The 20953-nt window shown below is 41.5% G+C and overlaps 2 protein-coding genes and 1 long non-coding RNA gene across 5 annotated transcripts in view; 2 read left to right on the top strand and 1 right to left on the bottom strand.

Moving 5' to 3' along the window:
* The first annotated feature begins 470 nt into the window (after positions 1-470).
* LOC311118878 (uncharacterized protein) lies at positions 471-18392 on the top strand. Its single transcript, XM_084193643.1, has 5 exons — positions 471-592; positions 1561-1702; positions 2037-2153; positions 16885-17181; positions 17398-18392. Exons 2-5 carry the CDS (start codon positions 1588-1590, stop codon positions 17649-17651), a joined length of 783 nt encoding a protein of 260 aa, XP_084049769.1. The 5' UTR covers positions 471-592; positions 1561-1587; the 3' UTR covers positions 17652-18392.
* Positions 4482-10078, top strand: LOC311118879. The gene is made up of 2 exons (XR_014611874.1): positions 4482-5933; positions 9896-10078. It is a non-coding gene; the product is annotated as an uncharacterized lncRNA (long non-coding RNA).
* Positions 18393-18485: 93 nt separating the features above from the next.
* The window catches only part of LOC311118877 (ubiquitin carboxyl-terminal hydrolase 22-like), a 33990-nt gene continuing 31522 nt past the window's right edge, over positions 18486-20953 (bottom strand). For all 3 annotated transcript variants that reach the window (XM_084193642.1, XM_084193640.1, XM_084193641.1), the window contains one exon: positions 18486-20213. In XM_084193642.1, coding sequence (XP_084049768.1) covers positions 20171-20213 — 43 coding nt within the window. In that variant the 3' untranslated portion in view covers positions 18486-20170. The remainder of the gene's footprint in view (positions 20214-20953) is intronic.

The following is a 20953-nucleotide window of genomic DNA, read 5'->3' as shown; positions in this document are numbered from 1 at the left end:
CCTCCAGTGTTTTGGAGAGGTTATTTTGCACATGTTTGTGCGCCGTTTGTTTTGTCGCCTGTGTGCGCCGTGTATTCGCCTTCGGGCTTATTGTACTTTTGTCTTTTATGAATATTGCACTAAAGCCTTTGGACTGAGCCTCTGCGTCCTGCGCATGATTCATACACCACACCCACCTTCAGCACCCGTTGACAAAGAATCTCAAATATAACAAATATTTTGATTTGTTTAACACTTTTTTGGTTACTACATGATTCCATATGTGTTATTTCATAGTTTTGATGTCTTCACTATTATTCTACAATGTAGAAAATAGTAAAAATAAAGAAAAACCCTTGAATGAGTAGGTGTTCTAAAACTTTTGACCAGTAGTGTAGATATGACAAAACTCCAAATTGTAGTCACAATTCACACCTATCAAGCCTGACTCATCATGACTGGAAAATAGCTTACCTTCTGTGTAAGGGGGAAGTCCCAGAAAATACATTGTGGTTGTACCCAAATCAGCCCCTAACTCAAATACATGTAGCCCAAGGTCACTGCAAGAGGGGCACATTTCAAGCCAAGGTCCTTAGATGTCTTTCTTCTCTCTGTAAGTCATACGATATTATGTTTTATTACAATATGCATTATTATTCCATTCCATTATGATATGTATGAAAATGTATGTATTCACTAACTGTAAGTCGCTCTGGATAAGAACGACTGCTAAATGACTAAAATGTAAAATGTAAATAATATGTATTTTTAGTTACATGTGAGCTGGTTAATGAGTAGGCTGTCCATGGTTTATAACCTTTTAAAAGATGGATGGATGTTGTCTTTGATTATTAATAGACCACCTGGGAATGGTACTGAAGGAGAACTAAACAATATTTACTAATCGGATATCCAGAATTAAAGATCAACATCATGCCTTGAATACATTACTTACTGGTGAATGCAATGAGCCATTGCTTATGCTATAGAGTGTTACAGGAATCAGTGATCAGTAAAGGCATTAAATGGTATTGTTGGAGAATGATTTAGGCAAATTCACAGATAAGAACAAATGTATAAGTCCATTTTATTGAAGTTGAAGACCAAGGCGAGGCGTAGCTTCATTTGTCGAGTGTGTACTTTCTCCAGCTCAGTGATTTTGTGCCCATTAGAGCACAGCGCAGTATGCCTCTGTCAAGAAAAGGGCATTTCAGTCTTTGAAGTTGTGTATAGAGGCTTGCCCTCTCTTCTGATACCTTCTGGAGTTACTTGGACAGAATAATATACTGTACATGAGTAATTCATTATTTTTTTGAATCCAGTTAGTTTGAGCCTGCTTGTATGCCTGTAGACGAACGTACACCATCAAAAAAAAAAATCTTTAAAAAGACAAGAAAACTAGAACACACAATCTAAGGAAGTCCATCATAAAGTAATGTAAAATCTGGAAGCCTAACACCCCCAAATCAACTTGATTAGTGTCAGGTTTGAATCAATTCCAACCAAGTGATACAAGACTGATTACGCAAGGATTCCATGAACTGACCCTGATTTCCCCCTGCCTGTCATTCGGTGAGTCAGAGTGTGAGTTGACACCTGAGCTGAACCATGGGTTTAGGCTGTCCTGAGGGTCACTTCTGGGACGGCCTGGTCAGGAAGTGTCTGACCTGTCAGATGGTCTGCCAGCAGCCTCAACACCACCTCAGATGCATTGAGTACTGTGGTAAGTCCACACACACAAACGCTCGTCAGAGGAAATAACACATACACGTAAGAAGTCAATGAGAGGCCAATGCACCGCAAGATTGTCCATATGACTCAATCTACAAAGTTATACATAGAGATACATACATTTTATATTTCATTCTATGGTGTTATATCAGTAGTAAGATCAATGAATCTCAAGATCCTTTTTGTGGGGTTAAGTAATAAGTACAGTCTAGTGCAATTGTGGTTGATACATAATGGCCATTTTGTGTCAAAACACAGGAAGAATATACCAGGCATGTTATAATACGTATACCATCCCTGTGCCATTGTGTGTATGTTTGTGCCAGTGTCTCTAGGGTGTAAGGCCGTCCCAGGGCAGTACTACGACAGGCTGCTGAAGAAGTGTCTGAGGTGTGCTGTGGTGTGTGGCAGCCATCCCTCAGAGTGTTCCCACCAATGTCAGAGTGAGTGTGAACAGTATAATATATGTATCACAAAACATATAGAACACTCACCTAGCAAACCATTTTTCATCAGAATAGTAGGTGCTAATGTCCTCTTTTTGTCTCTCGTTCTCTCTCTCTCGTTCTCTGTAAAACACTCACACACACACAGCTCTCACAAACAGTCATAAGAGTTTGTACACTACTAAGTAATGAATTGAGCCGACAGCCATCTCCAAAATAGTTTCTGGCTGTTGAACCAATATTTAGACCAATTTGGTCCCGCTTTAAATGACGTGCAGCTTATAAAGGCTTCATAAATGCTACATACATTTGTTAGAAATCATCTATAACCGTATGTCATGTTTTATAAAGGGTTCATAAATATGGCATAACTGTGTGACATAATCACCAATGTCAAATGTGGAATAAACCACTGTGTCAAATATGACATAAACCTGTGCTTTATAAAGGGTGGTATAAGCACCGCTTACTAAAGGCCTTATAAATCATATTAAATTGAGGCTTCACAAAGCATTTATAACCCTGTCACGCATCTTGGTAGAGCATTGCAATGTCAGGATATCGGGTTCGATTCCCAGGACCACCCATACGTAAAAATGTATTCACGCATGACTGTAAGTCGCTTTGGATAAAAGCGTCTGCTAAATTGTATATATTATATTATGTTTCACTAAAACATTTCTAGGATGGCCCTACCTCTTTCCCCCTTGGGTGCATAGTCAATATTGGACCTGACCTCAACTTCCCCCAAAATGCTGTGCTGCAGGATGACACACACTCTAAAGTGCAGTCATGCACAGCAAAAAACGTTGGTAGGGCCTTTTAAAATCAGTTTTTATTTTTTGCCTATTTTTTCCAATTCTGTTTTCTTGGTTTTGTTTTTCCAGGTTCCAGATTTCCCCAATTGTTTCTGGTTTACCCCATTACATTTTTTTTTTATAATAATAGAACCAAACAACTTAAACCAAATCAGGGGAGGACTTTTGAGGTTTGGGAAAAATTAAAGAAACTTAGATTTCTGAGTGTAGTTGCCCTTTAATACAGTGAGCATGCCCTGCACTGTTGTTTTGTTAGCGGGTTTTCTGTAGTGCATTTTTTTTTTTTGTTGCAGTAAGCGCACATGTAAGGTGATTCGGCCGCCAATGGAATGGGTGGAGTAAAAGGCCAGCAACACTCCGTATTATTGAGAGCACCATGAAATGACACCGTATATACATTCTACAGACCCTACTGAATATTCCCTACAATACTTTTACTGCTGCACCCAGAATACTTCTTGCTCTAAGCCAATCTGTTTTCCATATACAGTGATTCACATTGGGGGCATTTATTTGACCTTGGAACAGGTTTTAAAACTCAAATTTAATGCAAAAGTCACTTAAATATGAACATATATGATTCATTGTTAATGTTTAGACAATCATTTTTCATATAGCATTCATGGTTATTGACACTTTTTACTATTACGTTGGGGACTTTTATTTAGAACATTTCTGAAATTCCGTGACCCGGAAGTACTTTTTAGTGTTGCTGATGAGACGCTGATCATGTGATGAGTTCGCAAATCAAATGCCCCACTTGTGCTGCCACTGGACAGTGAAAAACAAGTAAGTTAACCTTTATTTATTATAATTTCAATTAGTTTGTAGTAGTAAAGTGTTGAGTTAGATTACATACTGTAGCTACCTTAACCTCTAATGGATGGGTGTCCCGAAATCGGGACAGTTGTTACTCAATACGGATAATGTGACTACAATGATGTTGTAAACAAAAGCACATTTTCACAGACATTTATATGTCTTATATGGGCAGAAAGCTTCAATTATTGTTAATCTAACTGCAGTGTCCAATTTACAGTAGGTATTACAGCGAAAAAATACCATGCTATTGTTTGGACAACAAAACACTTTTATTAAGGCAACTGGTTTGATACATTCATCTCTGAAGGTAAATAATGTACTTACATTCAGTAATCTTGCTCTGATTTGTCATCCTGAAGGTCCCAGAGATAAAACATAGTGTTTTTTTTGTTTGATCAAATCCATTTTTATATCCTAACATGGTCCATGTTGTATACAGCGTTTCGCCTGAATTCCGACTAGTTGAACTTGCAACAAAACATTTAAACGTAATATAAACGCTACGCTTTGTTTCACCCAGTCAAGTTAGGTTTTTCTGCAATCCTCGGACACTCTAGAAGGTGACCGAACTTGTTTCATGATTCTGCATGACGCATTGGCTAAACAAAAGGTATATTAGCCCACCAAGGTTTGACATGATTACGCACCAATGAGACGGGCAGTGTTCACTTGAGATAAAACATAGTGTTTTTTTTGTTTGATCAAATCCATTTTTATATCCTAACATGGTCCATGTTGTATACAGCGTTTCGCCTGAATTCCGACTAGTTGAACTTGCAACAAAACATTTAAACGTAATATAAACGCTACGCTTTGTTTCACCCAGTCAAGTTAGGTTTTTCTGCAATCCTCGGACACTCTAGAAGGTGACCGAACTTGTTTCATGATTCTGCATGACGCATTGGCTAAACAAAAGGTATATTAGCCCACCAAGGTTTGACATGATTACGCACCAATGAGACGGGCAGTGTTCACTTGATTGACTGTCTCTTGGTCCAATGACCACCTATAGTTTTGAAACATAGCTAGCTAGATAGCCAATGAGCTGGGCTTTACAGGAGTATGTGATGGTCCTTAGTGTGAGTAAAAGCCATTGTGCTGAGCTCGCGCGCAACAACCTACGTTGGGCAGATAAAATCGAGAGAACAAAGAGGGACTCGTATTACGCACGCACGCTCGATTAGATCTACCAAGTTTATTGCTAGTTTAGAAAGTAGAATATGGCTAATAAAACTGGAAAAGCTCAATCGAAGACCAAGTATACCAATTTGGACGAGATTATTGCAGAAATCGATGTGACATAGAAGTTGATGAGGACTCAGTTAGTGATTACACTGTAGAATCACACTTTCTTTTGGATGGGAAAGACGTAACTTTGGACTGGTAAGTAAAATACTTTCTTTCTTCTCATGCTAATGCATTGTTTAAATGCTATTTATTTGAGATATTTTTCTTTGATTGCTATATGTATAATCACTATAATGAAATATGTTTACCAATAGTAAATAGGGCACTCGAAAACCACAGGCACAGCATGTGATAGTCAACATAAAATACTAATTGGCTAGGGCTCATCCCCCTGCTAAAATAATTGATGCAGGCTCAGCCCCTGCTAAAATAAATGTTCAATAAAATAAGAAATAGTGAACTTGAGTTCTTACGGATTAAAAAAAAAAACTTCTATAGTGCTAGAGACTCAGTCAACATAAAATGCACAATGGCTATGCTAATACATTTTAGGTCTGTATAAATACATTGTAGGTCTGTGCCCTATTTACTATTGGTAAACATATTTCATTATAGTGATTGTGTTCCCCAAACTCTACATAATATATGTTTATAGATATGTGTTGTTTATTTGATGTATTGATGCAGGGCTCATCCGTAAAAGTATTGATGCAGGGCTCACACCCTGCTAAAATAAAGGTTCAATAAAATAAGTAATAGTAAACTTGAGTTCTTACTGATTTAAAAAAATATTCTATAGTGCTAGAGACTCTGACTCAGATGACCTCTGGGAGCCAACACCAAAGAGACCACATTCAAGTCCTCCAGTAGAAACTGGTTCATTCAGTCGGACCCTTGCTGCTGTCTCTGGCTCCACACCCACCCTGCCTGGCCATCTAGATGTGTGAAGGTTAGTGTCTTATGTAGGGATGCTAATGATCCATCATGTATGACATTCCTGGGAGTGTGTAAACTAGATTTTTTTGTTACCATAGAATTTTTGTATGTTCTCTATAGTTATGTACTTGAAAATGTATCAATTTACCAATTCGGCCACTTGGAGGCGACTTGGGTACATTTGGGCAAACTCGTGAGGGACACCTGGGTGACTTCATACTAAATGTTATGTAGCTCGCTAATTCTTGAAGGTATCAGTCTGAAACTTTGCACATACACTGTTGACCTCTTGTGGACAACATCTAAATTACCTGCAGCTTCCTATCCAAATCTATGGCAATTTTATTTTTCATGTCAAATTTGTTTTATCTTTTACCAGATCTATTATGTTATGTTCTCCTACATTAATTTCACATTTCCACAAAATTCAAAGTATTTCCTTTCAAATAGTATCAAGAATATGCATATCCTTGCTTTTTGTCCCGAGCTACAGGCAGTTAGATTTTGGTATGTCATTTTAGGTGGAAATTGAAAAGAAGAGTGTGATCCTTAAGAGGTTAATCGTTATTTGAAATTATTTCAGTGACATCACAGCGATTGCTAGCTAACCGAAATGTAGCTAGCTAGCAGGCTCAGCTAAATACAAATCCCTCTAGATACAGCCATGTCTCATAGTCACATCATGAGATTTGTAAATGAAAGAGGAATATAATCATACGAATTGAATCGAGTTTCCCATCTTCCCATTTAGAGTTTCTGGCGCAGCACAGAAATACCCTTATCCAGATGGTGTGACAAAGACATTTCCAAACAGACCTGCTAACTAAACCTCTAACGTATATCCACCAAATCTATACAAACTGGTATTGTTCCTAAAGATTTGAAAATTGCCAAAGTTATCCCCCTCTATAAATCTGGGGATCCAAGATCTTTTACAAATTATTGCCCAATATCTGTACTACCATGTTTTTCTAAAATCCTAGAAATATTGGTGTATAAGAGAAAGTTGAAACATTTAAATCAACACTCTCTGTATTCTATATGAGCAACAATATGGGTTTTGTAAAAACTACTCCGCAGATATGGCTCTTTTGCAACTTGTGGATAAAATATTTACAGCCCTTAACAACAATGAATACGCTCTTGGCAGCTTTTTAGATTTATCCAAAGCGTTTGACACGGTTGATCATGAAATATTACTTTCTAAATTGCATTATTACAGATTTCATGATTATACATATAATTGGTTATATAGTTACAGTGGGGGAAAAAAGTATTTAGTCAGCCACCAATTGTGCAAGTTCTCCCACTTAAGAAGATGAGAGAGGCCTGTAATTTTCATCATAGGTACACGTCAACTATGACAGACAAAATTATTTTAAAAAATCCAGAAAATCACATTGTAGGATTTTTAATGAATTTATTTGCAAATTATGGTGGAAAATAAGTATTTGGTCAATAACAAAAGTTTCTCAATACTTTGTTATATACCCTTTGTTGGCAATGACACAGGTCAAACGTTTTCTGTAAGTCTTCACAAGGTTTTCACACACTGTTGCTGGTATTTTGGCCCATTCCTCCATGCAGATCTCCTCTAGAGCAGTGATGTTTTGGGGCTGTCACTGGGCAACACGGACTTTCAACTCCCTCCAAAGATGTTCTATGGGGTTGAGATCTGGAGACTGGCTAGGCCACTCCAGGACCTTGAAATGCTTCTTACGAAGCCACTCCTTCGTTGCCCGGGCGGTGTGTTTGGGATCATTGTCATGCTGAAAGACCCAGCCACGTTTCATCTTCAATGCCCTTGCTGATGGAAGGAGGTTTTCACTCAAAATCTCACGATACATGGCCCCATTCATTCTTTCCTTTACACGGATCAGTCGTCCTGGTCCCTTTGCAGAAAAACAGCCCCAAAGCATGATGTTTCCACCCCCATGCTTCACAGTAGGTATGGTGTTCTTTGGATGCAACTCAGCATTCTTTGTCCTCCAAACACGACGAGTTGAGTTTTTACCAAAAAGTTCTATTTTGGTTTCATCTGACCATATGACATTCTCCCAATCCTCTTCTGGATCATCCAAATGCACTCTAGCAAACTTCAGACGGGCGTGGACATGTACTGGCTTAAGCAGGGGGACACGTCTGGCACTGCAGGATTTGAGTCCCTGGCGGCGTAGTGTGTTACTGATGGTAGGCTTTGTTACTTTGGTCCCAGCTCTCTGCAGGTCATTCACTAGGTCCCCCCGTGTGGTTCTGGGATTTTTGCTCACCGTTCTTGTGATCATTTTGACCCCACAGGGTGAGATCTTGCGTGGAGCCCCAGATCGAGGGAGATTATCAGTGGTCTTGTATGTCTTCCATTTCCTAATAATTGCTCCCACAGTTGATTTCTTCAAACCAAGCTGCTTACCTATTGCAGATTCAGTCTTCCCAGCCTGGTGCAGGTCTACAATTTTGTTTCTGGTGTCCTTTGACAGCTCTTTGGTCTTGGCCATAGTGGAGTTTGGAGTGTGACTGTTTGAGGTTGTGGACAGGTGTCTTTTATACTGATAACAAGTTCAAACAGGTGCCATTAATACAGGTAACGAGTGGAGGACAGAGGAGCCTCTTAAAGAAGAAGTTACAGGTCTGTGAGAGCCAGAAGTCTTGCTTGTTTGTAGGTGACCAAATACTTATTTTCCACCATAATTTGCAAATAAATTCATAAAAAATCCTACAATGTGATTTTCTGGAGAAAAAAAATCTCAATTTGTCTGTCATAGTTGACGTGTACCTATGATGAAAATTACAGGCCTCTCTCATCTTTTTAAGTGGGAGAACTTGCACAATTGGTGGCTGACTAAATACTTTTTTTCCCCACTGTATCTATATAACCGGCTGTGCATCTACCAGGGCCAAGATATCCTATGATCTCCCACAGGGTTCGATAATTGGACCTTTGTTATTCCTAATCTATATCAATGACTTTGATGCTGTGTCTTCTACTGTACTTCCTCAGAGTTCTAATTGATGTAAAATTATCCTGGAAAGATCATCTTCAATTTGTCTGCAGCAAAGTTATGAAATATGTTGGTATCATCAGAAATATTAGTGGTTTGGTTAATCAGGCTTGCTTCCTAACTCTTTACTGTAGCTTAATCTCATTTACTGTAATATTGTCTGGGCCAGTATATATACCTCCTACCTACACAAATTACTCATCATACAAAATACATTTGCAAGACTAGACACCTCCTCTAATTACCTGGCTCCATCTGACCCTTTTGTTTAAGAAACTCAATATCTTGTCTATTTACAACATTAATGTACGCCAATTATGCATTTTCATATACAAATACTCATACCTCCCAGACAGTTTCCCTTAACCCTTGAATGGATTCTTCCAGGTTAATTCTGAAATCCATCTATATAACACAAGACACTGTGATAACCTTCACCCTTCCCACATAGTCAATTCTCACATGTTAGTATTGTGGTGCTCACATAGTCAATTCTCTATCAGATATAGAAGTACCATACTCTGGAATTCTTATCTTCACATTGCCAAAACCTCTTCATCCCTCAATAACTTCAAGCGAAGACTGGGGGTCAGCCTGATGAACCAAACTACTCAGTAATCTCCTCCATATAGCCAAACTCTCACACACTCACATCCACACATGCACACACACATTTAAACAAAACATATACTCGTTATAATTTTTTGTGATTGCTGATCAGTTCATTTGTAAATGTATGATTAGTGGGTTTTGTTATCTGTTTTAACAAACCTTTTTTATTTTTGTTACCTATGTATTGTATATAGTTTTTTTGTGGTGTGGTTTTTGAATAAGCCTTTGGGCTTCCAAACACACCTGCGCACCATTTTATATTTATTTGTTTTTATCTGTATTGTTGTTTATCACTTATTTTCTTTGGTGCAAATAAATTAAACCTTAAATGAAATCTTAAACTGTCTTTGTTGTTACTTTTAAGGTTGGAACCAACATGCAGTACCTCCAGCAGGCAGAGAGGCAAGAACCATTCATCCGCCAGCTCAGGGACAAGCTACACTATTCACAGCCCTGTTCAATGTATTTGCATTGTTGGACTTTTTGAAACTTCATGCATTTGTATAGTTTTAAAAACGTACGAATAAAAGGAAATGTATGGTTTGAACATGTCTTTAATGTTTATTTGTTTTAGCTGTTAGTGATCATTCTCTAAGTGTCAGTAAGCCTTTATGTATAGTGCATTCGTAAAGTATTCAGACCCATTCCCTTTTTTCCACATCTTGTTACATTACAGCCCTATTCTAAAATGGATTTTAAAAATTACAATTCCTCATCAATCTACACACAATACCCCATAATGACAAAGCTAAAACAGGTTTTTAGAAATGTTGGCAAATGTATTACAAATTACTTAAGTATTCAGACCCTTTGCTATGAGACTCGAAATTGAGCTCAGATGCATCCTGTTTCCATTGATCATCCTTGAGATGTTTCTAAAACTTGATTTTTTATGCCTGAATACGATGGCTCACTGTTCGTTGTTGCCATTTCCTGCCTAGGTTTGCCCACTTTGCCAATAAAGTAATCATTAAAATAATTGGCAACATCAAATGGTTTTGTGATGAATAAGCCATCTGATTCGATGAAGGATGGAGTTGAATTTGTCTTTCTGCCCGTAATTTCATTTAAAGTACTCCAACGTTTTTTTCCATCATTCTTTATACCATTGATCTTGGCTTCATAATACAGTTTCTTCTTCTTTTTGTTGAGTTTATATCACGACTCAGGATATGACCCAGATGCAGACACAGGAGGCGGATGGTTCGGTTCTCAGAATATTTATTATAACAAATGCAGGCAACAGGGCAGGTCGAGGGCAGGCAGAGGTTCGTAATCCAAGGCAGAGTCAAAAAGGGACAAAACGGCAGGCAGGCTCAGGGTCAGGGCAGGCAGAATGGTCTGAAAACAAGAACTTGAGAACTGGAGAAACGGGAAACACGCTGGTAAGACCTGACAAAACAAGACAAACTGGCAACAGACAGACAGAAAACGCAGGTATAAATACTAATGGGGAAAATAGGAGACACCTGGTGGGGAGTGGAGACAAGCACAAGACAGGTGAAACAGATCAGGGTGTGACAGTATCCCCCCCCCCCCCCCCCCCCCTAGGGGCGCCACCTGGCGTCCTACCCGGGTACATACCTGGTTTATCGGTGTGCCGGCGGCGGACCTCAGCGATGAGGGCTGGGTCCAGGATGTTCCTAGCGGGGACCCAGCACCTTTCCTCCGGGCCATAACCCTCCCAGTCAACCAGGTATTGGAATCCCCTGCCCCGAGGTCGAACACTCAGGAGGCGCCTCACCGTGTACGCCGGATGGCCGTCGATGAGACGGGGGAGAGGGTTGGGCGTGGCAACAGTAGACAAAGGGCTGTGAGACAGTTTAATCTTAGACACATGAAAAGTGGGATGTATATGGAGGGTGCTGGGCAACAGAAGACGAACAGCAGTGGGGCTAAGGATGGTACTTCCTGTTTGAGTTTTTGCTTGTAAGCAGGAATCAGGAGGATAGAGTTATGGTCAGATTTGTATTTGTATTTTCTATTTCACCTTTATTTAACCAGGTAAGCCAGTTGAGAACAAGTTCTCATTTACAACTGCGACCTGGCCAAGATAAAGCAAAGCAGTGCGATAAAAACAACAACACATAGTTACATATGGGGTAAACAAAACATAAAGTCAAAAATACAACAGAAAATATATATACAGTGTGTGCGAATGTAGTAAGTTATGGAGGTAAGGCAATAAATAGGCCATAGTGCAAAATAGTTACAATTTTGTATTAACACTGGAATGATAGATGTGCAAAAGATGATGTGCAAGTAGAGATAATTGGGTGCAAATTAGCAAAATAAATAACAATATGGGGATGAGGTAGTTGGGTGGGCTAATTTCAGAATGGCTGTGACACTTAAAGTTAGTGAGGGAGATAAGAGTCTCCAGCTTCAGAGATTTTTGCAGTTCGTTCCAGTCATTGGCAGCAGAGAACTGGAAGGAATGGCGGCCAAAGAAGGTGTTGGCTTTGGGGATGACCAGTGAGATATACCTGCTGGAGCGCAGACTGCGGGTGGGTGTTGCTATGGTGACCAGTGAGCTAAGATAAGACGGGGATTTGCCTAGCAGTGATTTATAGATGACCTGGAGCCAGTGGGTTTGGTGACGAATATGTAGTGAGGGCCAGCCAACAAGAGCGTACAGGTCACAGTGGTGGGTAGTATATGGGGCTTTGGTGACAAAATGGATGGCACTGTGATAGACTACATCCAATTTGCTGAGTAGAGTGTTGGAGGCTATTTTGTAAATGACATCGCCGAAGTCAAGGATCGGTAGGATAGTCAGTTTTACGAGGGCATGTTTGGCAGCATGAGTGAAGGAGGCTTTGTTGCAAAATAGGAAGCCGATTCTAGATCTAACTTTTGATTGGAGATGCTTAATGTGAGTCTGGAAGGAGAAATTACAGTCTAACCAGACACCTAGGTATTTGTAGTTGTCCACATACTCTAGGTCAGACCCGCCGAGAGTAGTGATTCTAGTTGGGTGGGCGGGTGCAAGCAGCGTTCGGATGAAGAGTATGCATTTAGTTTTACTAGTGTTTAAGAGCAGTTGGAGGCTACGGAAGGAGTGTTGTATGGCGTTGAAGCTCGTTTGGAGGTTTGTTAACACATTGTCCAATGAAGGGCCAGATGTATACAAAATGGTGTCGTCCGCATAGAGGTGGATCCGAGCGTCACCAGCAGCAAGAGCGACATCATTGATTTACACAGAGAATAGAGTCGGCCCGAGAATTGAACCCTGTGGCACCCCCATAGAGACGGCCAGAGGTCCAGACAACAGGCTCTCCGATTTGACACATTGAACTCTATCTGAGAAGTAGTTGGTGAACCATTAGGTCTGCCAATAAGAATGCGGTGGTTGACAGAGTCGAAAGCCTTGGCCAGGTCGATGAAGACGGCTGCGCAGTACTGTCTTTTATCGATCGCGGCTATAATATCGTTTAGGACCTTGAGCGTGGCTGAGGTGCACCCATGACCAGCTCGGAAACCGGATTGCATAGCGGAGAAGGTACGGTGCGATTCGAAATGGTCTGTGATCTGTTTGTTAACTTGGCTTTCAAATACTTCCGAAAGGCAGGGTAGGATTGATATAGGTCTGTAACAGTTTGGATCTAGAGTGTCACCCCCTTTGAAGAGGGGGATGACCGTGGCAGCGTTCCAATCTCCGGGGATCTCAGATGTTACGAAAGAATAGGGGTTGCGTAATTTCGGCGGCTAATTTTAGAAAGAAAGGGTCCAGATTGTCTAGCCCAACTGATTTGTAGGGGTCCAGATTTTTCAGCTCTTTCAGAACATCAGCTGTCTGAATTTGTGTGAAGGAGAAGCGGGGGTGGGCATGGGCAAGTTGCAGCGGAGGGTGCAGAGCTGGTGGCCGGGTTAGTGGTAGCCAGGTGGAAAGCATGGCCAACCGTAGCAAAATGCTTGTTGAAATTCTCAATTATTGTAGATTTATCAGTGGTGACAGTGTTTCCTAGCCTCAGTGCAGTGGGCAGTGCTACAGGATGCAAATTTCTGTTTGAAAAAGCTAGCCTTTGCTTTCCTAACTGATTGTGTATATTGGTTCCTGACCTCCCTGAAAAGTTGAATATCACGGGGGCTGTTCGATGCTAATGCAGTACGCCACAGGATGTTTTTGTGCTGGTCAAGGGCAGTCTGAGGAGAACCAGGGGCTATATCTGTTCTTAGTTCTGAATTTTTTGAATGGGGCATGCTTATTCAAGATTGAGAGGAAAGCACTTTTAAAGAACAACCAGGCATCCTCTACTGACGGAATGAGGTCAATATCCATCCAGAATACCCGGGCCAGGTCAATTAGAAAGTCCTGCTCGCTAAAGTGTTTTAGGGAGCGTTTAATAGTGATGAGGGGTGGTCGTTTGACCGCGGACCCATTACGGACGCAAGCAATAAGGCAGTGATCGCTGAGATCCTGGTTGAAGACAGTGGAGGTGTATTTAGAGGGTACATTTGTCAGGATGATATCTATGAGGGTGCCCATGTTTACATATTTAGGGTTGTACCTGGTAGGTTCGCTGATAATTTGTGTAAGATTGAGGGCATCTAGTTTAGATTGTAGGTTGGACGGGGTGTTAAGCATATCCCAGTTTAGGTCACCAAGCAGTACGAACTCTGAGGATAGATGGGGGGAAATCAGTTCACATATGGTGTCCAGGGCACAGCTCGGGGCTGAGGGGGGTCTGTAGCAAGCGGCTACAGTGAGATACTTATTTCTGGAAAGGTGGATTTTTAGAAGTAGAAGCTCAAACTGTTTGGGCACAGACCTGGATAGTACGATAGAGTAGATAGTCTCTACAGTAGATTGCAACCCCACCCCCTTTGGCAGTTCTATCGAGACGGAAAATGTTGTAGTTGGGGATGGAAAGTTCTGCATTTTTGGTGGCCTTCCTAAGCCAGGATTAAGACACTGCTAGAACATCAGGGTTGGCGGAGTGTGCTAACGCAGTGAATAACTCAAACTTAGGGAGGAGGCTTCGGATGTTAACGTGTAAGAAACCAAGGCTTTTACGGTTACAGAAGTCAACAAATGATAACGCCTGGGGAGTAGGAGTGATACTGGGGGCTTCAGGGCCTGGGTTAACCTCTACATCACCAGAGGAACAGAGGAGGAGTAGAATAAAGATACGGCTAAAGGCTTTAAGTACTGGTCTTCTAGTGCGTTGGGTACAGAGAAAAAAATGGGCAGATTTCCGGGCGTTGTAGAATAGATTCAGGGCATTGTGTACAGACAAGGATATGGAAGGATATGAGTACAGTGGAGGTAAACCTAAGCATTGGGTAACGATGAAAGAGATAGCATCACTGGAGGCACCGATTGAGTCGGTCTCCGCGTGTATGGGGGGTGGGACAAAGGAGCTATCTAAGGCAGGTTGAGCTGGGCTGGCGGATCTACAGTGAAATAGTACAATAAGAAATAACCGAAACAGCAATAAGCAAGGCATATTGACATGGGAGAGAGGCATAAAGCAATCAAAGGTGTTATTCGAGAGAGCTAAGACAACAGCCGGTAATGGCGACAAAGTTTGGCTGAGGCTAAACATAAACAGGATGCGGTACCATGTAAAGGAACAGTCCAGCAGGCATCAGCTGTATAGCTGAGTTATCATAAGGTCCGGTGAACAGCAATAGCAGAGTTCGGAGGTAGTTCGGGGGCTGCTACAGCACTGGTGAGCAAGAGGCCACGGCTTGCATGTGCTAGCGGGCCGGGGCTAGCAGATGGATCTTCGTGGTCGACGTCAGACGATTTCGTCGGCAGACCAGTCGTGTTGGATCGGCTGGGCGCCGTGTCAACACTAGGAGGTCCCGTCCGGTTGACAGAGAGGTAGATAGCCGGGAGATGGGCCTGGCTCGAGGCTAGCTCAAGGCTGATTAGCCAACAACAAAATTCAATTATTTGCAGCTAGCTGGTTGCGATGATCCGGTGTTAAAGGTCCAGTGATTCAGTGATTCCGGCAGAAAAAATCGATATGTTCTGGGTCGATAACGCGCTGTGCAGACAGTGCAGACTGGCCGATAATAGTCCAGGCTAGAGCTGGCTGGTAGGTAGTGCAGGCCACGGACAATGGTGAAAAACCGCTAACGGTGGCTAATAGCAAGTAGCTAGTTAGCTGGCTACTCCCGTCCGGTAGACAGAGAGGTAGATAGCCGGGATATGGGCCTGGCTCGAGGCTAGCTCAAGGCTAACTGGTGCTTGCTTCGGGGGCAGTGGTGATTAGCCAACAGCAACATCCATTCGGTTGCGGCTAGCTAGTTGCGATCCGGTGTTAATGTCCAGTGATTCAGTTATTCCGGCAGAAAATCCGATGTTCTGGGTGAAAACCGCTAACAGTGGCTAATAGCAAGTAGCTAGTTAGCTGGCTAGCTAGTTTCAACTGGAGATTCTAGATAAAAGGTAAGTCAATAATAGAATCCGTTCCACATTGAGTGCGGCGGGTTGCAGGAAAGTATATTTAGTAGAAGGATGAAAAATGTGATAGGGAAATATGTACGAAAAATACAAAAAAACTGGCTATTTACACGGACACACAACAAAGAACACGACCGCACTGCTACGCCATCTTGGATGATGCCGAATGGAGGGCGAGGGAAAGCTTTGTATGCGTCTCTGTGTGTGGAGTAAAGGTGATCTAGAGTATTTTTTCCCTTTAGTTGCACAGGTGACATGCTAGTAGGAATTAGGTCAAATGGATTTCAGTTTTCCTGCATTGAAATCAGTGATTGTACATTCGCCAATAGAACAGAGGGTTTCATCAGGGTGCCCCCACATCGGCCTCTATATCGCCGTCTTTTCCTCTTTCGAGTGTTGGGGATTAGGGCATTATGTCCTGCCGGCCGAATCAGGGAAGTAGAATTCTTCATCCAAATCGAGGCTAGTGATCGCTGTTCTGATGTCCAGAAGCTCTTTTCAGTCATAAGATGGTGCAAACATTATGTACAAAAATAGTTAAGATCAGCGCAAAAAAAACACACAAAATAGCATAATTGGTCAGGAGCCTGTAAAATAGCCGCTATACATCCCAGCACCATTCTTAGTGAATGGCTGAAATGTATTGTCTACGTCCCAAACGGCACCCTGCCATAAGGCACTGGTTAAATATAGTGCACTATTTAGGGAATAGGGTGCCATTTGGTGTCTTCTCTAATTCAGTCACATTTAAATAGGATAACCTTGGTATTAAATGCATTTGGTTTTGATCTTTTGAATTGAGAACCTTTTAGAAGTAGAGCTTTGACATTTGGAAATGGTGCATACGTTTGTTTAGACACTCTTTGCATTACATGGATGTTATTGCAAGGTAAATTAACATTTAAATTAAGTAATTTAAGTAATTTAATTCCCTTAAGCCCAACAGCCTGCCTTGAGTGCAACCTTGAGGCCTGTGGACGGGACTGTCTTCCAGAACCCTACCACCAGGGGGGGCTCCCTACTCAGAGGTCTGCCTAACTCAGCCATCCTGGTGTACTCTCTACTGGGCTTGTCTCTGGCTCTGCTGCTGTTGACCCTGTCTTTGGCCCTGCTTGTGCTGCTGAGGAGGGCCAGTGCCAGGGGCCGCCGAACAGGGGCCACACAGAGCAGTCACAACCAGGGCCGTGGAAGCAAGGAGGCCCAAGAACCTAACCAGCATAGCCAGTCCTCCAAAGGTCAGTTTGGGCACAACTCTAGTCTAAAATGTAGCTCAGGGCATGTCTTCATAAAGCCACTCAGAGTTGGAGTGCTAATCAATCAGGTTCCCCCGTTCATTTATTCCTATTCATTAAGATCTAAAAGTGAAAAAGATCACAATCTTATAACTCAACATGGCTTCTTTTAGCTTGTTTATCTCTGTGTGTGTGTGTGTGCATATGTACCATCTTTAGACAGCCTGATGGATCCATCCCTGCCCCAGCTGAACAGTGTGACAGCGGGCCATTTGTCCAGCCCCACAGAGACCTGTGTGTGTGTCCACTGCTTCCCTGACCTCAGAGTGCCCGGCAGGGGAGAGAAGCAGCAGAGACCCCCTCTCAGCCTCTACCAGCAGGCTGTCCCCCAGGACCTCCACACTCCTACCAGACCACTCCATTGTGGATCATCACAAAAAATAATCTGCTCCCCCTCTCAGCCCATCTTCTGAAAGGAGCAGAACTGAAAGCGACTAGACACTTCAGCAATCATAGAGATCCTATTAAATTACTAGAGGGGCTGTCATAAACCCTCAAAGTTCCATAATGGGCCGAAAATGGCAGCCATCTTGGTCAGGGAGAAATCCAAAACCAGACTAATTGGAATGAATGGCAGAGGCATAGGTGATGCATTTCTTGCTTTTAGTTATGCAGGAAAATAAAAGTAAGGCAGGGGATGTATTAGAAATTGTGTAATGGAATTATAGTCAACCTAAAATAGTGTCATAATTATAAATACAGTTGATAAAGGTTTAATACCAATTTTCTGTACAAATACCTTCTAAAATATATGTAAACAGACCATACGTCTCAGACTGTTTTCTTGGAAAACAGAGTGCTATTCTATGATACAATATCAGTACTTACGTCCTATCATCAACTGATTTGAGCCAGTGTATGACTGTGGATTGACTGCCTTATTTGAATGGAACGTTTGCATATTGGATGTTAATTAGAAAAACGTATGGAGTCATTCCTCTAAAACTGGCTGGCCAGCTAGCTAGCAAGCAAACTCCCATACAATGCAGATCAATTCTTCACATACATTGTTTTACACAATATCTTATCACAGCACTGGTAAACCAAGGTTGACCAACATGGCTGACCTTTGGACCATCATGAGGTTCATGGCCATTCTAGTATTATCATTCCTAATTCTATTATAGCAATAAACAACCCTAGACAGATCTGACACCACCCACTCCAGGGTGAAGTTTCCCCTAGGTACAGATCTAGGATCAGCTTGCCCTCCCCAATCCAAACCGGAACCATTAGTGAGAAAAAAATTATCTTCTAAACTGGCCCAAGATCAGCCACGTCTAGGGGCAACTTCACCTGGCCTACACCACGCAGACCAGAAACAACTCTCCCTGTGATGTGAGAAGTCTGGAGAGCAGAAATGAATAGGTGGTGAAGGAAAATGGAAGGATACACGAGAAACTGTATCGAGGGAGTGACAAGGGAGTAACAGAGAACATGATATATGCCTGTATGTACTTACACCAAACAAATGACACCTGCTACATCTCTTGGGAGACATTCACATGTGGGTGGCCTCCTTGTGCCATGATTCAGCAAAGACCTCCAGTAAATCTTGTACAAGTTAATAAAACCCTGAAGCACACAGGAGAGTATAGATATAGATTTTTATTATGTGTATCTCACCATCATTGTGTCCAGTTCTTGCAGCAGATAAAGTGTTGGGGATGTATTTGACTAGCATGACGACGCTTGGCTATTTCCAGCAACATGGATAAAGGAACTCAGTTTATACCTTGTTTTTTTTTTTAAACATACGTACTGTACATACATACTTGAACATACATAATTAACATGTGAAAAAAAGTACTGATTCAGTACACAAACATGGGCACAACACATGTGCGTACGCACACACAATTAGAGCAACATGTGGCCAAAGTTTAACACTGTTGGATCAAGCCGCGGCCGCCGGCAGGATACACACCATGTCAGAAGAGTGCTCGTCTTTTTCTTATTCACAACAACGCATCACCTGAAACATCTTCACAACCATGTCAGCAACACAATCATTATCCCATCATCACAAGAAACAAACAAACCAACCAACAAACGTGAAAAAGGCTCCACAACAGCAGTCTCATAAGAAGCATACATTTTTTCTATTTTTGAAAAATACATGATTGACTGCACAACATAACAAGGATAGGGGTTCGAGGGAGGGGGGAACATGGGAAACCGTGAATAAGGATTCAAATGACTTGTAAAAATATACTTCTATATATTCCCTGCCCTCAAAGAAGAAGAAAAAAGAGGGGGGGGTAGACTTTTCACAGAACAACAACCTCCCTTTTTCTACCTCCATCTTTTCCTCAGTAAAAAAAAATGTGCGCAAGATTAATCATACAGTATTTTACAAACTAAAAAGTTCAAACAATGATTATAGTCATATCTTCTTGTCTTTGAAATGTTCTTAATATAATTTGTCAGCTTGTTTTGCATTCAGGGCAATAATAATGCATATAAAGAAATTACACAACCAAATGTCTTCCCTCCTTTCAAATGTTTGGTCACTTGGAGATGGGTGTGAGTTCGGGGGTGGAATTATGGATTTCAGAAAAATTCTAAAATGACAATGTGAAGTTGACCGTTTTTATCAGATGTGGCCACTGTCGGCCTGTTCCTCCATCTGCCCAAAACAATAGAAGAGGAGAGAGCGAAGCACCTCATCTTCCAACAAAGGCTCGACTCCCCCCCCCCCCTCCTCTTCCTCCTTTCAGTCCTATTAAGTAGATCCTACGTAGTAGCTTCCATGCAGATTGGTTTTGGAGTGTCCTTTAGTTAGAAAAGATGCGTGGTTCATTTTCCTTTGCCTCCATTCCCACAGCTTCAATCTTCACTGATGTAGAGTTTCAGGTAGGCTTGTGTTACGTTGCCATCTTTTGTTGCACAACTCTTGGGGGCTGATGACATCAGTGCTGAAGGAAGGAGGCTATTCGTACTCCAGAAACTGTTTATGGTAGAACAAAAGGTACCTGACAACAGAAAAAGACTCAGCGATCAGATTTCACACTCATACAGATAATTCCTCATGATAATGAAAAAGGATGAAAAACACAAGGTAGAAGCTACTGCAGAATGATACATCAAAAGAAAGAATGGGGGAGATGGAGTTTAGGATTAAATAATATACACTGAGTGTACAAAACATTGAGAACACCTTCCTAATAGCAAGTGTTCATTATGTATACTAAGTGTATAATGTAATAATAATATATAATAATAATAATAATAATAATAATAATAATAATGTGGCTTTGAAGTCTACTGATTGACAATACAATATAAACTGGACTAAAAAGCATGTTCAATGGAGAATCTCCAAGTGCTTTTTACTCCTGGACTAGGCTTAATCGATGTCTGGGAAACCTCCCTCAAAAGACAGTGGGTAGATGTTGCCCCTAACCCCTGACACCAGATCTGCTATATGTTTAACCCCGTAATGGTAAAGGTAAGGATTGTATGAGCTTTTAACCCATAAGAGTCTAAGCCCTGTCTAAGCCAGGGGAGGGGAGTTCTACATTTTTACATTTGAGTCATTTATCAGCTGCTCTTATCCAAAGCAACTAGGGTTAAGTGCCTTGTTCAAGGGCACGTCGACAGATTTTTCAACTAATAGGCTCAGGGATTCGAACCACCAACCTTTCGGTTACTGGCCCAACGCTCTTAACCGCTAGGCTACCTGCGGCCCAGTTCTACTAAGCTATATGGAATT

The sequence above is a fragment of the Coregonus lavaretus genome (genome assembly GCF_964263955.1).
Source record: "Coregonus lavaretus genome assembly, contig: HAP1_SCAFFOLD_383, whole genome shotgun sequence".
Lineage (NCBI taxonomy): Eukaryota > Metazoa > Chordata > Actinopteri > Salmoniformes > Salmonidae > Coregonus > Coregonus lavaretus.
The sequence above is the reverse complement of the archived record's forward strand: the minus strand, read 5'-3'. Positions and strand labels throughout refer to the sequence as shown.